Here is an 18,738-nt window from a genome sequence, read left to right as displayed (position 1 = left end):
TTGTTGTTATTTTTATTCAATCATTATCCAGTCATGTCCAACTCTTCATAACCCCATTTGGGATTTTCTTGGCAAAAATATTAGAATAGTTTGCCATTTCCTTCTTCAGCTGATTTTACAGAAGAGGAAGCTGAGGCAAGTAGCTTTAAGTGACTTGCCCAAGGTCACACAGTTAAGTATGTGAGACTGGATTTGAAGAAGATGAGTTTTCCCCCTCTAGGGTCCTGCACTCTGCCAACTAAGCCACCTAGAGCTGGATCTACTGGTGAGCTCCGTAGAAAAGGCTCTTAGATATCTGTGTTCTCTTTTTCATTGATGGACTACAAGTAACAAAGCCAGTTTCAATTTCAGAGATCACAGGCTAAATGTGGTTGAAGATGTTATCGCTATTACATCCAGAACTTTTTTTTACCTTTCTGTTGAAAGGGGTCCCTCTTTTGATGGAGTCCCAAGTTCCACAGTAGCAAATCAGGCAGTCCCTGGCCAATGATTCTGCAATGGAGAGGGTGCTATCATAGAAGTCATAGAACCTTGGAAATGTGACTTGCCCAAGGTCACACAGCTAAACTAGTAGCAGAACCCTAGGTTAATCTTGCTTCAGTATTACCGAGTGAAAAAGACTAGATTTCATAAGCAGCACATGTCTGCGTTTTATTCAGAGCTCCCATGTTAGGTCACCATCGTCTCCAACTGCCTCAAGGATCTCCCTTCTCCAATCCTTCCTTCTCATGGCTGCAAAGGGATGTTACTGTGACATGGGTCTGACTATACCACTGAACTGTTCACTAAGTACCAGTAGTTCCCTCTTACTTCTAGGATTAAATATAAACTTCTCTGCCTGACATTTAATGTCTTTTCATAGCTTAGCTCCAATTTACCTTTCTAGCCTTAAAATATATCCTATTTCTTTACATATTTTTCTGTCCAAGCAAACTGCCTTTCTCTCATGTCCTCATACATGACACTCCATTCCCTTCCTATGTCCTCTGCACAGGCTGTCTGCCCCTCTCTTCAAGCTCCCCATACTTGTAATGCATTCCTTTACCTCCACAGCTTAGAATCCTAGTTTTTTAAAATTATTTTTTCTATTGTGAACTTAGCAATCATTTGCAAATGAAAAGAAAAAGATATGAAGGACAGTCAGTTGATCCACAAGGATTTATTAAATGTGTCAGGCCCTATACTAAACGCTGTGGATAAGAAACAGCAAAAATAGACTCTGATGGGGGTAATTAGGTAGCACATTGGTTTGAGGGTCAGGCATAGAGAGGGGAGGTTCTGGGTTAAAATCTGTTCTCAGAAACTTCTTAGTTGTGTGACGCTGAGCAAGGCACTTAACCCCCATTGCCTAGAAGTCTTGGAACCAATACAAACAGATTGATTCTAAGATGGAAGTTAAGAGTTAAAAAAAAGAGACTTTCATCTCTATCAATAGAAAGATTATATAAGAAACTGGAAGAGAAAGATTATATAAGAAACTGTGAGTTTCTATTATGTAGGCTTTTTAAAAAAGAATAATAATAATCACTGAGTCCCCTTCTGTTCTTCTTTTTTCTTCTGTTTTTAAAAATATGGTTTATTGAGGCTTCTTTTTCCTCCTGTCTCTCCCTGCATGCTAATTCTTGCCTCCCTGCCCCCAGGAGAAGCCTTCTCTTCTGCCTTTGTTTGAGAATTCATGTCTGATTCTCTACTTCTAGTCTGGCACCTCTCTGCCCAGAGGTGGGAGTTATATTTCATCATCAGTTTTTTGAAGTCATAATTAATTCCTAATTTCTTTCAGAGCTCAGCTCAAATATAAGATTCTACATGAGGCCTCTCCTGATCACTTTACCTGCTACCAATCTCCCACCATCCCTTTGTACTTCTCTTATATGTATTTAATTAATACTTCTATGTATTTATAAATGCATATCTCCTTAAATACAACATAAACTCCTTGAGAATAGGGATTATTTCATTTTTATCTTCTTTTATCCCCAAATCCTATGTTTCTTACCATCCTCGCCTTTGCATTGAAGTCACCAAATACCAGAGTATATATTGATTTATTTTAGAAAATGTCATCAATTTTTTTTAGAATTCCTATACCACCTCCTTATCCTCAGTGACTATTATTGATGCATAAACTTCAATTAGTTTGAGAGTTGTCTTTTGCAAATTCTAATAATGAAAACTACAAGATGAGATAACAAGATATCCCATGCAATGAAATTTTTTGGTGCCTTTGAACCAGTTCACAACAGTCATTTATTAAATTTTCAATGTAAGCATTTATACTTTGGAAATAAGCAAATACTACAAATCAGGGTTTGATTTGTTGTACTGCTAATTGCCTAAAGTTAAGACATTTAAAAAAATGTTAATAATGCAGATTAAACTTAAAAGTGTGTTGTGTGGGAAGTCACTTGTTAAATGTGACAAATCCAACCTTGCAAGTCTGCTCTTTGCTTCTCTCAGGTGTCTTGGTGTCTTGTGAACCATGCTTTCATTTAGCAATATTTTTCCAAAGTAAAAGGGGGAAAATCATAATAAAAAAAGATATGGAGTTATGAAACAATTCAATCCTGACATACTTAAATAAGTAATTAGCATTGAAAAGAGGCAGTGAGGCAAGCAGAGAGAGAACTAACTGGACTCAACTTTAGGAAGATCTACGGTTATAACACATATTGGCTGTATGATCTTGAGCAAATAGCCTTACCTTTTAGTGTTCCAGGTAGCTTTGGAACACTGTCCTTTGCAGAGATGATACTGATCTATAATGGTTGAAGGAATTTCCTCAATGAGAGTTGCCTGGAACCATGAAATAGTAGGCCCACCCTTAAGCAGCTAGAGGAAATGGATATCTCACATGACATTGACGCAATTTTATATCAGAAATGAAGCCAACATAGTTTTATACAGAAGTTTAACCACTGTAAATTGATTGCCACAACAGAGGCAAAAAGAGCCCAGAAAGAGTCTTGGTTAGCACCTATTTTTCAAACAGAGAGATGGCAGCTACATGCAATACTGGTTTACAAGATAAATTCATTTGTAAAATCTCATGAAGGATAGTGATTGATTGTGAGCAGAATTATTCAATAAAGTAGCTTCTTTCCTGAAAGTGGAAAGTAAGACCAGGTTAAAGAAAGCTTGACTAAAGATTCTTTTAGCAAAATTATGTCAAGGGCATTTAATAAGAAAGATGGAAGAAAAAAAGTGGAAAATAGAAAGAAGCTATAATGACTACTATAACAAAATTTTCCCTCTAGCAAGGATAGTGGAGCCACTATATTTGGACCCTAACATCACAATCTCAAATGTGCTTATTGGAGAAGAAGAAATAGTAATAAAGAGAATGAAGACTAGGAAAGTATCTGCTTTTATATATACATATATACATATATATATATATATATATATATATGTACACACAAATTCTAGAAGACAATTGGGAGAGCATCGGGATACTGATATACAAGGAATCTAAAGGAGGGGAAGACACTGAGGACAAGAAAAAAACCTCAACTCTTATTAAGAACAAAAAAATGAAGACATATGAGAAACCATGAACCACTGTCTGACTTCTCAGTGCTTATCTGCCAACCTATACAAAATCTTTATGAAAATTATCTTTTAATGAATCAAGGACATCCTAGATGTGGGTATTTGTAGGGAATCATAAGGCTTTCAGAAGNTCTTTCTTTCTTTCTTTCTTTCTTTCTTTCTTTCTTTCTTTCTTTCTTTCTTTCTTTCTTTCTTTCTTTCTTTCTTTCTTTCTTTCTTTCTTTCTTATTATTATTTTTAATTCTTACCTTCCATCTTAGAATCAATACTGTGTATTGGTTTCAAGGCAGAAGAGTGGTAAGGGCTAGGCAATGGGGATTAAGTGACTTGCCCAAGGTCACACAGCTAGGAAGTGTCTGAGGCCAGATTCGAGCCCAGGACCTCCCATCTCTGGGCCTGGCTCTCAATTCACTGAGCCACCTAACTGCTCCCTACCAGCTGTCATTTTAAAAGAACTTGGAATTTTTGTGGCATTTTAGAGTTTCTGAACTCTTTTACATTCTTTATCTCATTTGAGCCTTACAATAGCCCTGTGAGATAAATACTAGTACTGTGATCACCCAAGTTTTACAGATGAGAAAATGAAGAAGAAGAATGGAGAAGTTAAGTGGCATTCCCAGTCAAAGGTAGGATTTTAAGCCAGGCCTGCCTGACTCCAAGTCCAGCAAACTAATCCCTTCATGATGATATCTCAGGATCCAAATGTTTTATCAATATAGTGCCAAACGCAAGAACAGAAGTTCTCAAAATTGCCTGAAGACCTCTGGGGTCCCTGGGACCTCTTCAGAGAGTCTACAAGGTCAAAACTATTTTCATAAAATAAGACATTTTAATTTAATTTAAGTTAATTTAAATTAAATTTCTAATATGGCAAATATTGATAGCTATTCCCCAATAAACAAAAGTTCTTTGAAGTCTTCAATAATTTTTTCTAAATCTTATCTATAACAAGTCTAAGTCAGAAGAGCAGTAAGTGTTAGGGAATTGGCATTAAGTATCTTGCTAGGGTCATACAGCTAGGAGGTTATCTCGGGTCATATTTGAACCCTGATCCTCCTAACTCCAGGCCTGGCTCTCTATCAAAAGTGCCCCCTTTCAATAATATTTTTTAAGAGTATAAAAGAATCCTGAGACTAAACAGTCTAAGGTACTGATCTAAAAAAACGGGCAAAATGTCACGAAGAAAAAAAAATCTTGTTGTCAGCCAACAGGTTTGTGTTACATTTACTAATTCTGCTGCATCTCTCCCACTGCAGGTGGTGCATGATAATTATCTCCTATATGTATTCGCTCCAGATCGAGAAAGTCGACAGAGATGGGTGTTGGCCCTTAAAGAAGGTAACCAAGCTCACATCTATGATTAAAATAATAAAAGCAGGAGAAAAAAAAAAAAAAGCTAGGTGGCTCAGTGGATTGAGAGCCAGGCCTAGACACAGAAGTTCCTGGGTTCAAATCTGTCATCAGACATTTCCTCGCTGTATGACCCTGGGAAAGTCACCTAATCCCAGTTGCCTAGCCCTTATCACTCTTGTGCCTTGGAGCCAGTACACAATAGTGTTGACTGTAAGACAGGAAATAAAGGTTTAAACACCATATGAGAGCTCTGTGATTTTTTTCAGTAAGGGAAACTTAATTTACCAACACAGATAGAATAATAACATAGAATAATAACATAGAATAATCTTAGAGATCAGCCTGTGGTCACACAGCTAGTGTCAGATGTAAAACTTGAACCCATGTCTTCTCGACAGTACATCCCAGCCCTTTAGCTTGGTCCCATGGCCTCTCTGAAGAACCAATTAAATAAGGTTCTATCAGGAATAAAGTACGTTCTTGCCTGAGATTACCTTATTTAATCACAACTTATTATACTCACAAGTTTTGCTGGAGAAGAACATATGATTTAGAGGCAGAAACTGAGCAGTGTTCTTTGACTTTGTTTTGTTGTTTATTTTCAAGAAAAATCTCTTTTACTTCTACTTCTATATAACTGTTGACTTTGACTTCTAACCATAGGAGATCTACAGTCATCCTCTTAGAATTGGGTTTTCTCAGACCACCTATAAATGCATTTATTAAGCTTGATTCTGAATGGGTGCTTGACAGATTTAAAACCAGATGGAAACAAAGCCATTCCTGACTATTGGGAGCTGCCAACAGAAATTAGATTAATAATATGTTAGAGGTGTAAAGGACCCTAGGAGATATCTGCCCCCTCATTTCATAGACAAGGAGACTGAAGCTGAAGGGATTGTCCCAATCTTAACTAAAGTTAGTCCTGGAATCGAGACTAGATAGCAGAGCTCCTAAGCCTATGGCTCTTTCACTGACAAATTCCCTAGATAACATCGATGTAATAGGGATCATAGGATCAGAGATTTAGAGCAGGTGTCAAACTCAAGACTAATAGACTACATACCTCCTAAAAAACTACCAACAGTGAATATCATTGGGAATGTTTAACAAAATACAACATAAATAATTTTAATTTATGGTTTTCTAATTCAACATCACCCAAAAAGGATGTTTCTATTTGAGTATGATATCACCATCCCTTCCTTTCATTTTACAAGTCAGGAAATTGAGGTCCACAGAGATTAAAAGACTTTCCAAGTTGGCCAAGTGAGTAAATAACAGAGCCAAGATTTGGATTCAGGTCCTCTGATTCCAGGGCAGCTATGTGAGATAGTGGATAGAGTACCAGTCCTGGAGTCAGGAAAACGTATGGTCCTGAGTTCACTTCTGACCCGAAATATTTCCTAGATGTATGATCTTGGACGAGTCACTTAATCCTGTTTACTCCAACTCCAGATCTGTAAAATTAGCTGGAGAAGGGAATGGCAAATCATTCTAGTATCTCTACCAAGAAAACCCCAAAGAGGGTCACAAAGAGTTAGATATGACTGAAAAATGTCTGAACAACAACAACAACCTCTAATTCCAAGTTCAATGATCTTGTTTTCCAACAATCCAGTGAGGTAGGCAGTGGAAGCAATATTATTTACATTTTACACATAAAGAAAACAATGATCTGAGAGATTAGGTGAAACATAATAAGTCTCTGAGTTGGAATTGGAACCCAGGCCTTTGGAGTCCAAGTTCAACATTTTTTTTGCAGTAAGCCAAAGTACTTGTTATTGTTAACCTTAGAAACTCAAGTCATTTCAATTGTCTTCAAAATAACTCAGCCACCTTTCTTTACCTAAATATTTGTCAAATTCTTTCAGAAACCAAAAATAACAACAGTTTGGTGCCAAAGTACCACCCCAATTTCTGGATGGATGGGAGGTGGAGATGCTGTGCCCAGACTGAAAAGCTTGCATCTGGCTGTGCTGAATATGATCCAACCAAGAATGGTAAGAATATCTACCCCCTTTGGGACCATTGTACTATCACACATATGGGGATGGTAAACTCTCTTCTCTGTCATTTCAGCAGGACCAGGTAGTTTCACACATTCACCCACCATCTTTGGGTGGACCAATGGTCATCCAATTTAGCAACCTATATCTTCTCATCTGTGGCAAATTTTGTTTAAGCCTTGAGGACTAAAAATGAAGAACAATCATCCATTTGAATAAGTGTAATGTGATATCTTAGTGAGACATCCTCATGCCCCACATTATTTTTTCCAGGTCTATTTATGTATTTGTTGACTCTACCATTAGAAGGGGAGCTCCTTGAGGATGGCAACTATCTTTTAAAAATCCTTACCTTCTGTCTTAGCATCAATACTAAGTATCAGTTCCAAGGCAGAAGAGAAGTACAGGCTGGGGCATTGGGGGTTAAGTGACTTGTCTAGGGTCAGATTTGAACACAGGTCCTCTAATCCTGGCTCTCTATCCACTGAGCAACCTAGCTATCCCATCAATTATTTTGACTTCTTCATATCCACAGCAATTAGCAAAGTGCCTGGCATATAACTATGTATCATTATCCCTTAATTAGTGCTTATTGATTGATTCCTTCTTCCTACCATTTTCTCTTTTACCCAAGCGAACTTTCTTCATGTTTGTGCTCTTAAAAATATCAGCATAAGGGTTGGAAAAGTACGAAATAATCTGCCATGCATGCCCCTTGCCTTACCATTTATGAGTGTTACTACAACCCCACACAATTTTGAGAATCTGTACTGCCACAGTATTCATCCCTATCCTGCACTTGAAAGAATGAGTACTGAACTCAATCCCACTTTCTTTCTCATCAGAATAACAGAATATGCCAATTTGGCACACTGATTTCAGAATGTTGCTGACCCCAGGGTCAGTATCTGGTGCTCTTCTACTTCTCTAGGAATTGGCTAATTTGTCCCTGTTGGGCTTATCTGAGTAAGAGGGCCCTTTAGCAATGAGCCATAGCATAAGATGAAAATTAAGTAAAGGATGGCAATCCTTCCTTAGGAAGGGGGTAAAATGTCACCTCTGCCCATGGGAGACTCATCTGCTAACTGTCTATATGACTGCAGGCAACTTACTTCCAACTCTGAACTTTAGTTGACTCATCTATAAAAAAGAGGAAGTTGACTTAGATCAATGATTTTTAATCTGGAGACTGGGAACTCTGAGGAGGGTCATAGATTTGGAGGTCTGTGAACTTGGATAGGAAAAAAAAATACATGTTTATTTTCTAATTTTAGCATTTCCTCCAATTATGAATTCTTTTTTAAAAACCCCATTATTTTGAAAACGAATCCATAGCTGTCACCAGACTGCCCAAGTTGTCCATGACACAAGGAAAGTTAAGTCCTACTCTTGAGCTCTAAGTGTCCTTTCAGCTGCAATACAATTAAATTCAAGGACATCAGATTTAGACACCTGACCATCCTAGGTTCAAAATCTAGCTCTGCCACTTACTACCTAGGTAACTCTAGGAATTCATTTGACCTCTCTGGGCTTCAATTTCCTCATCAATAAAATAAAGACAACAATTTAGGTCCCTGCCAGCCCCAAGTCTATGATCCTACCTATGAGTCAATGATCATCAATTCTACACACTTTTGAGACAGAGCACGATTTCTATGAAGAGGAATTTAGTTTAGAGAATAGAGAACTGAAAGCTTCACTGAAGGCATTTTGCTCTTATCAAGCTGTGTTCAGGTCTGGGTAAATCATGACTTATGGAGGACATTGATAAGTTTGGAGAATGTCCAGAAAAAGGTGGGTAGAGTGGTGAAAGGTCTTGAATTCCTGCTGTGTGAGAATCCATCGAAAGAAGTGGAAATGTTTAGTCTAGAAAATATTAGATAGCGAGAAGGAGAGAGGTTGGGAGAGAGAGAATGATAACTGTCTTTTAGTATTTGAAGAGCTATCATGTTAATCAAAAAGATTACATTTATTCTGTTTAGTCTCAAAGGGCATAACCAAGAGCAATGGTTGCAAAGTTATCAATTTAGACTCCATGTCAGGAAAAACTTCCTAATTGTCCAAAAGTAGAATGAACTACTTTGGAAGATGGTGGGTTTCCCCTTCCTGGAAGTCTTCATGCAGAGACTGGCCAAGCACTTGTTTAGCATATTACAATGAGGATTCCTTCCATGTGAGAGTTGGGCTTGATGGCTACTTGAGGTCCTTTCCAGTTCTCCTTTATGATGGTTTTGAGATTCTTTACAAGGCATCTTACTAGATGATGTTAGGGAAAGAAAGGCAAAAAGAAAGATTTCTCCTTCTCCTGGGCCCAGAGGGGAAGGGATGCAACATGTACATAGATAAGCATCATATAAGGTAATTTAGGGGCAGGGATAACACTTCTGGGAGAAGATGGCAGATAAGCTATGGATTCCTAGAGGTGATAAATAGGAAATGCACTCTAAGCATGGTGGAAACATGTTGGAAAGCACAGGAAAGATGATGGATAAGAGGTGGCCAGTTTAATTGGAATGTATTCTCTGTGTGTGTGTGTGTGTGTGTGTGTGTGTGTGAAGAGGAGCAACATTATGTGTCTAAAAAAGGCTAAAGGTAGAATATGGAAAACTTAAATTGCCAGGCTAAGGGAATTTCCATTTTATCCTGAAGGCATTAAGGAGCTTATCAAGATTTTTTGAACAAGGAAGTTACACAGTTAGACCTGAGCATTATGAATATGAATTTAGTCAATCTGTGAAAGGTGGATAGGAGAGGGAGAAGGGAAGAAACTAGAATCATGGAGACTAATTAAGAGGCTATTATAATAGCCTAGGTGACTGGTGATGAGGGTCCAAACCAAGGTGGTGGCTAAATCAATAGGAAGAAGGGTGTAGATATTCGAGTTATTGTGAGATTGAATCAACCAGACTTCTTAGTTAATTGTGACTGGACATAGAGTCGGGGTGCAGGGGATGAAAAGGAAAGAGTTAAAAATGACTCAGAGTTTCTGAACTTGGGTGACTGGGAAAATGTCAACACCCTCAATAGAAATAAAGAAGTTTGAAGGAGGGGTGGGTTTAGGGGAAAATATAATAAATTCTCTTTTGGATATGATGAGTTTGAGGTGCTAGAAAGATATCTAGGTGATGCTATCTAGCAGACAAATGCAATAAAAAGATAAGGTCTGCATGTATAGATTTACAGTTCATGTGTACAGGGATAGTATTTGAAGTCATGAGAGTGGATAAGATGGCCAAGGAGGAGATAGTATAGAAAGTAAACAGAAGAGGGGGACACCCACACTTGGGGGACAGGAAGAATGATGAGTAAGTAAAGAGGATGGAGGAGAGACAGCATTGTTATGGAAGCCAAGTGTATCTGGTTACTAAGGAGGAGGTGAACAACAGTTCAAAAGCTGAAGAGAGGTCAAAGAGAAAAGAGGATGGAGAAAAGGTCATCAGATTAGTAATGAAAAGATGATTTGTGACCTTGAAGGATCAGAAAACAGATTGCAATATTTTGAGAAGAGCTCAGTAGGTAAGGAAGTGGAGGCAGTAAATATACAAATGTATCATTGGCAGGAACTTCCAGATTGATGTGATCACAGAGTCTTTTGAGTATTTAAGAGTAAGAACTTATTACTGGTTGATTGTCTGAATATCCCTACCATAGTGTCCATCTTATGGCAATCATGCAGCTAGAGAAACGAGTAACCTGTTATTAATGGGCAAGTCTCCCAACCAAGAGAGTGAATGTTCCTTATGATCCTGGAAAAAGACACCCCACTGAATAATTTCCATACCAGCCTTCATACACTGTTCTTGCCTGTGTGAAAACTCATGAAATCCCCAGTGCCATGTGACTGAGCACCATGTTGCTTCTGCTTCATGGTCAGAGAAACTGAGAGGTGGTAACTAAAGGCAGGAAAACAAAGAAGCCAGGATGGCCTGGGCTGGAGCCACCTGTTTCCCACCCACCCCACCCCTCACCTCTGGACAGCAACTCTTCTGACTCCCTAATCATTTTCAGAAGTCATAGAAAAATAGAAATGGAATTCAAGGAAGAAAACTGAGGGGTCCAAGGCTCCTAGGTCTTAGAACTAAGGGGAACTTTAGTGGCCACTGAAGCCTAGATGGGATGTGACTTGACCAAAGTCACAAAGGTACCTCCGGAGCCTAGAAAGTATTTAAACCTAGATCCACTGGCTCCATTATATCATGCTATAAAATATCACTATCTGTGACAAGTATATTTTCTGCCTTAAGATTTCCAGAGATGTAAAACTCACCACTACATGGGATTTTATTCCATTTTATTCTCCTGGAAATCATAATAAAGTTTTTTTGTTTCCTTGTTTTGAGCTAAAACCTGTCTTTCATGTTTTTCTTTTGGTACTAGTTTTTTTTTTTAAGAACTACACAGAGGTCTATGACTTTGTCCCCATGACATTCCATCCAATATTTGGAGCCCGCTTTTATATTTAGTACATTCATTTCAGTGTAATACAATGTAATAATAATAATAATAATAGCTCACATTTACATAGCTAAGTGGCATGATGGATAGAGATCTAAGCTTCCTGACTTCAATTCTGGTCTCAAATGCAAGCTGTGTGGCCCTGGGCAAATCACACTTAACCCTGTTTGCCTCAATTTTCTCATCCGTAAAATGAGTTGGGGGAAGAAAAGGCAAACTGCTCCAGTATCTTTGCCAAGAAAATTCCTGGGGGGGCTGGGGTTGCAGCTGGGTAGCTCAGTGGATTGAGAGCCAGGCCTAGAGAAGGGAGGTCCTAGGTTCAAATATGACCTCAGACTCTTCCCAGCTGTGTGACCCTGGGCAAGTCACTTGCCCCCCATTGCCTACCCTTACCACTCTTCCACCTATAAGCCAATACACAGTATTGACTCCAAGAAGGTAAGGGTTCAAAAAAAAAACAAAACTCCTAGGCACAACTAAAAATGACTGAACAAAAAGGCCTACGAAGTTGAATTATCTTACTTAATCCTCCTAATAACTTTATGAAGTCAGTGCTATATCACTAGTGACAGAGTATCAGAGTAGAAAGAACACTGATTCTGAAGTCAAATTCCCCATTTGACATTTATGACCTGTACCTCCTTGGGCCAGACATTTAACCTTCTCAAGCCTCAACTTTCTCATTTGTAAAATAGAGGTAGGGATGGAATAAGTAGCTCTTGAGGTCTCTTCTATCTTTAGGTCTATTATTCTATGCTCTCCATTTTACACATGAGGAAATTGAGGCTCAGTTTTCTACATGGCTTGCCCAGGGTTCCATAAAGAGTGTCTAAATCAAGATTTTACTTCAGAACTTCCTGACCCCAAGTAATGCAATGCAATTCAATAATATTCAACGGCATCTATAAGGATTTGTGCTGGGGCACTGTCCTCTCCCCAATCTTCTCTTCTCCGTGTTAAACATCTCCAATTCCTTCAGCCAATGGCATGGTATGATTTCATGTTTTCTCCCCAACACTAGAATGAACCTGAGCATCTCTAGATACCGAGAACTCGGACAAAGAAGAGAAGTAAGGAGAAATGTTAGTAATGAAGAAAGGAGAAGAAAAAGATGGAAAGCTAATATGTGGGTGCTTAGAAGCCACAGCCTGTGGATCTGGCCCTTAAAAAAAAATAAAACCTAATAGCAACCCACCTTATCCACCCCCAGTTCAAGCCTGTTCAGAAATGATGTGCAGGAGGTGACAAGGAGCCAACAGCAGTGTCAGGAAATCAGTGATTCACTAGTTCCCCTGAGTCACTGATTCCCACTTTTAGACTATAATTCTTCATCATTATATAATATAAAGAGCAAATTACCTATTCTGCCTTGCGAATTAGCACATGTCCACGTGCTTTAGTCTCAAATGAAATAAGTCATTCATCTCCCCTGCTTCTCTTGCCTTAGATTTCCCAAGGAATCTAGGGGTGAGAAAGCTAAAATACTGGCTTCCAGCAATGGTTTGCATTCTTAGCCAAATAAAGTGGGGTTCAGCAGGAAGAGAGAGCTGGGTATGGCAAGCACACATGTGAGCAGAGGAGAGATGACAGACTGCTTGAAAACACTGGTGGGCCCCCAAGTTGAGAATAGCTGAACACAAAGACTTCAGACAATTGATTTTTTTTTCACTATTATCCTTCTGTACTCTACGGTGCCCTTTTTCCGTGAAAAGCCCCCACATCCCTTGGGTGTTTGCCTCTGGGGTTTGCCCAATTTGCTTTTATGTTTATTTTGTTTTTCTGGTTGTTCATTTCAGCTTCAAAGAAGCCTCTTCCTCCCACTCCCGAAGACAACCGGGTAAGTAAAGCCTTAGGGTTCTTGCTATGGTTTGACACTTTAGGTGACAGGTCACCCCAAGACTTTGGATTCATGTTTTCTTTCTCTACTCCCTTTTTTGGGAAAATAACTAAAAGTTGTAATAGGCCTCAACTCAACTCAGGTCATTTGAGTGGATTTCTTGGGTTCATATGATTTCATTTTGTGATCCAGCATGGAATCATTCACTATTAAGGTCCTCTGGGAACACATTTAGTTTGGGTATCTACAAGACATCTTTGAGAGTTAAGCTATAAGGGACTGGATACTTTTCATTTGTTGCCTTTTTTTCCCCATTTATTTCTGGGTGGGTTTTCTCTTCCCAATTCATCTGTAAATTCCTCAAGAATTTAATAAAAAGAATATTGGACTAGAATCAGAAGACTTAATTTTGAAGCCTATCCCCATCACTTAATTTGCTGTGCAACTCTGGGCAAACCCTTTAGCCAATCTGGGCCTCAATTTCCTCATCTGCAAAATGGCAGTAATACTTTACCTACTTACTTTACAGTAACAATCAAATAAAAATAATTAATGAAAAACAATTCTGTTATTATACCCAGCTTTACAGGCTGATTATGATCATCAAATTAGTTTAGTTGTTAAAGCCTCACTTAACTGTATGCTTAACACTGAACAGATAATATTATTCTCTTATATTCGCAACACACAAATTCAATTCATTTGTTGCTGGTAATTCTGACACAGATTCTCTCCCATTCTGTTCCCAAGCTCATCCTTCAGCATCAGGCCTATGTTGCTTGTCATTTATCATTTGATTGGGGGAAGTCCAGTTCCACAGGTAAAAGACATGGTCTAAATTCCTGAGGAGTTTACAGTTGAGATGGGAAGAGAAAATCTACCCAGAAACAAGTGGGCAACAATAAAAAAGGCAACAAATAAAAAGTACCCAGTCCCTTATAATTTAACTCCCGAAGGTGATGTAAATCTCTCAAACTCAACATGTCCCCAGAAGAACTTAGTATCTTTCTCCCAAGCCCTACCCTCTTCCCAACTAACTTATTACAGTCAAAGGTATCACCGTCTGCTCAGTTACCCAAGATTTCGACCTCAGTAGCATTCTCAGCTCCTTACCCTCACCCACCATATCTAATTCATCACTAAATCATGTCATTGTACCTTCACAGCATCTCTCACAGAGGTCCCCTACGCTTTACTCAGAGCAATTGCTCTAACTCATATCTCTTGCTCAGAATGCTGAAAGTGTCTTTTGACTAGTCTCCCCGTTCCAATCCATCTATTTAGCTGCCCAAACTATTTTCTTAAAATGCAGGTTAGGCTATGCCCTTATTCAGTAAACTCTAGTGGCTCCCTGTTACCTCCAGGATCAAATATAAAATCCATTTGCATGGTGTTTAAAAGCTTTCTAGAATCTGAAACCTGTCTTTCTTCCTACCTTTCCAGTCTTCGTATACTCTCATTCCTGAACTCTGGCTAACTAGCTTACTTGCTCTTTCTCCAACATCATACTCCTTTTCCCCATCTGTATGCCTTTGAATTGGCTGCTCTCTCATGCCTGTAATGCTTTCCCTTCTCATCACTGCCACCTACTTTTCTTGTCTTTCTCCAAGAATCAGCCCAAATTCCATCCAGAAGAGGTAGCTTTTCCCAGGTCTCTCCCTCCAACCCTCAGATACTCCTGCTTCCCCCTCTGAGATTACCTTCCGTCTACTTTATATATCTTGTATATGCCTAATTATTCACATGTTGTCTGCCCTATTAGATGATGAGCTCATTGGGGACTGATTATGCCTTTCTTCATATCCTCAGAATTTAGCACAATGGCAGACATATAAGAAACTCTTTAAAAATGATTTTTGACGTATTTTTGACATTTTGATGTATATGATGATGCAAAAAAACATACGCCAAATTTTTTCTTCTTTTTTTTAAACCATTGCTTTCCATCTTAGAATCAATACTGTATGTTGGTTCCAAGGAATAAGAGTGATAAGGGCTAAGTAATTGGGGTTAAGTGACTTATGGCCAGGGTCACACAGCTAGGAAGTATCTGAGGTAAGATTTGAACCCAGTACCTCTCATCACCCACACCAAAGCTAAGTTTCTTGATATAGCCTTGTTGTAGGTCTTTCCTCACTGAGGACAGTAAAGATGCTTGTAATCCCAGATATCTTCTCTAACACCACATGGAGAATTCTTCCTCCATTGTTTCAGCTCCAGTTGATTCTGCTTCCTTATGCTTCCTGAGGCAAGAGGAGCTCTCTGCCCATTTCTCTCTAGGCAGAAGAGTGACATTACAAAATTGGCATGTCCCCAGGGGAACAAACCCTGAATCACTGCACTCAGAGTATGAGCCCATATCCTTGGCAAGAACTGTACTGAAGTTATTCTGGAAAATTGTTATCTACTCCGTTCTTTAAATGCCACATAGAAAGTTTCACACCTTCTTGGCAACACATTGCAGAGACTCTCCACCCCCACCTTGGTCTGGTACAGTGGAAAAAAAAATGGATTTAGAGTCAGAACACCTAGATTCAAATCCTTGCTCTTCCACTTGCTGCTTTGGCAAAACACTTCATTCTCTGGGACTCAATTTCCTTATATGTTAAAAAAAAAAAAACAACCCTGCTTTTGCTCTTATACCTTCAGACATTTCTTGTAAGAATTTTTTCAAGAACAACTGCCACATAGTCTGACCACAGGAGTTTGGAATCATAGCTAAATAACAGTGTTAGAATAGATGATCTGTAAAGCTCCATTCGGCTCTGATAGCATATCTTTCCCCTTCACTCTTTCCCTTCTTTTCCCCACCTCCTTCTTTTCCCTCGTCTCTTCCTCTTCCTTTCTTTCTCTTCCTCCTGGCTTCCCTTCTTTTAGTCATTTTCATTATCTCTTCCACTTTGAACACTAGAATCAGTGTCTCTCTACACCTTTCTCTTCTCTGTTCTACCTGTTAATTGAAGATCTGGTTAGCATTTCTGGTGTTTAAATACCCACACATAATAATCTTCTGAGTTAAAAAAAATTGTCACTTTTTCTATGGGAAATACTGTAATCAGTATTAAAAATTAAGAATTGCCAAATGTGATCAGGGAACATGGTGTCAGGATACAACGTAATGATCTTGCCTTTCAATTTGTCAGCAATTTGGCTTCATGTAAATAAATGTTTCAGCACATCCGGTCAGTTCTCAATGCTCTCTACTAAGAGAAAACAATAATAATAGGGAGAGAGAAAGGAAGATCACCTCAAATACCCTTATCTCATTTTGGTAGGTTGTTTTAACCTCCTCCCCACCTAAACTCCTTCACTTATTCTGCCACCCAAATGGCAAACATGGCTAGTTTGATTTATTCCTCAATATAAACTTTTTGTTTTGCCTCCCTTTCTTGGTCCTAATGTGTCTCATTTTAAAAAAGTCATTCTAAGGGAGTGCATTGGTGAACTGAACAAAAGACAGTGTACAAGAAAGAGAAGCAATCAGAGTGATACAACTAGAAAATATCTTAGAACTTAGCATATTAGGAGTGAGAGGATCTTAGAATGGGCAGCTAGATGGTGAAATGGATAAAGCACCACACTTGGAGTCAGGAAGACCCAAGTTCAAATCCAGACTCAGATACTTAGTAGCTGTATGACCTTTGGCGAGTTGTTTAATCCTATTTGCCTTAGTTTCCTCATCGGTAAAATGAGTTGGAGAAAGAAATTGGTAAATCACTCCTGTATCTTTGCCAAGAAAACACAAAATGGTGTCAGGAAGAGTCAGACAGAACTGAAATTGAGTGAATAACAACAAAATGAAGATAAAAACAGAAACTTTAGAACACAATGTTGGAACTAGGAAGAATCTTAAAATAGAAGGTCATGGCCAATGTGTGAATTTGTTTTGACTATATTTTTTTGTTACCAGGATTTACCACCCCCACTTTTTTCCTATTCCAATGAGTGATAGATAAAAGAGAGAAAGGTAATGCTCAATAATTGAAAAAAAGATAAAAAAAAAAATAAAGAAAAAAACCTTTGGAGGAGGAGGGCCCTGAGAAAAAGACTATAAACCACTAGTGCTAACAGGAGCTTTAGGATCATAGAATTCCAGATTTTGTTCTGGAAGAGACCTTGAAGGTCATCTAGTTCCCTTCATTTTATAGTTGAGGAAGTAGAGATCTAGAGAGGTTGAGTGATTCATCTAAGGTTTAATTGTTCAATTGTCCAATCTTGTCTGATTCTTCATGACTCCTGGACCATAGCATACCAGGCCCTTCTATCCTTTACCATCTCTCGAAGTCTGTCCAAACTCATCTTCATTGTTTTCATGACACTGTCTATCCATCTCATCTTCTGCCATTTACTTCTTCTTTTACCTTCAGTCTTTCCCATCAAGGTCTTTTCCAATGGGTCCTGTCTGCTCATTATGTGGCCAAAGTATTTAAGCTCCAGCTTCATTATTTGACCTTCCAGTGAATAGTCTGAATTAATGTCTTTAAGTATTGACTGAAAACCATAGCTTTGGCCATATGCATATATATACATACATATTTATATTTATATATAATTACTCAAGTTAAACAGGTAGTAATTGACAGAGTTGAGATTTAAACCTGGATCCTCAGACTTCAGTATCCATGCAACCTTTCCACTGGGTCTTGATGGCTTAAGACAGAACAGAGGATGTCATATCTGGAAGAGGGTCTTAGAACATTTTTACAAGCCTTCCTTTACAAGACCTTTACAAGGTCTCTCTGAAACTATCTGCCTCACCATTTCCTGCAGCATATTAGGATTCCATGACATTCATGTACCACAATTTGTTCTGCCATTCCCCAATTGATGGGGTTCCTCTCACTTTCCCATTCTTGGCCAGCATAAGTGTGACTATAAATGTTTTTGTACGTATAAGTCTTTTTCTTCTTTCTCTGATTTTTCTGGGGTCTAGACCTGGGAGCAATATTATCCACAGTTTCATAGCTTTGGGGCCATAAGAACATAGACTGTTAAAGCTAGAAGTTGCCTTAGAACGGAGTTGTCAAATTTGAGGGTTTCATGCAAGCCTGCTAACTCCCTAGTGTGGCCCAGTCATGTTAAAGTGTAATTGGGAAATGTTTAAAAAAATAAGTAAAAATACAACACTACATACATGCTGTTAAATTTGTGGTTTTCTAAGTCAATTCAGCAGCCCACAAAGATGTTACTATTTGAGTTTAACACCATATCTTTCATTTTCTTTTTTTCATTTGTAAAATGAAACTTTAGAACGTCCTTAGAGCTGACAGAATGTGGACTTTGATAGCTGGATGTAACCTGAGAAAATCCAATATAGGACAGGAAGAACCTTAGAACATATAGAAGAGCATTAGAGTTAGAAAGGACCTTGCAGCATTGCCCATTAGGGTTAGATGAGACCTCAAAGTAAACTGTCAGAGCTGATAGGCATCTTAGAACATAGACTATTAGAGCTTCAAAGAACTTTTAAGACCATTTAGACTAACTCTACCATTTTACAATTGAAGAAATTTAGGCCCAGAGAGAAGAGAAGTG

At 38.5% G+C, this 18,738-nt stretch overlaps 1 protein-coding gene across 1 annotated transcript in view; it reads left to right on the top strand.

Moving 5' to 3' along the window:
* ITK (IL2 inducible T cell kinase) overlaps positions 1-18,738 on the top strand; it is an 87,780-nt gene that overhangs the window by 26,244 nt on the left and 42,798 nt on the right. Inside the window, exons 3-5 of the mRNA XM_044661755.1 lie at positions 4,806-4,887; positions 6,777-6,905; positions 13,163-13,203. Coding sequence (XP_044517690.1) covers positions 4,806-4,887; positions 6,777-6,905; positions 13,163-13,203 — 252 coding nt within the window. The remainder of the gene's footprint in view (positions 1-4,805; positions 4,888-6,776; positions 6,906-13,162; positions 13,204-18,738) is intronic.

Source organism: Gracilinanus agilis, chromosome 2 (genome assembly GCF_016433145.1).
Source record: "Gracilinanus agilis isolate LMUSP501 chromosome 2, AgileGrace, whole genome shotgun sequence".
NCBI lineage: Eukaryota > Metazoa > Chordata > Mammalia > Didelphimorphia > Didelphidae > Gracilinanus > Gracilinanus agilis.
The sequence above is the reverse complement of the archived record's forward strand: the minus strand, read 5'-3'. Positions and strand labels throughout refer to the sequence as shown.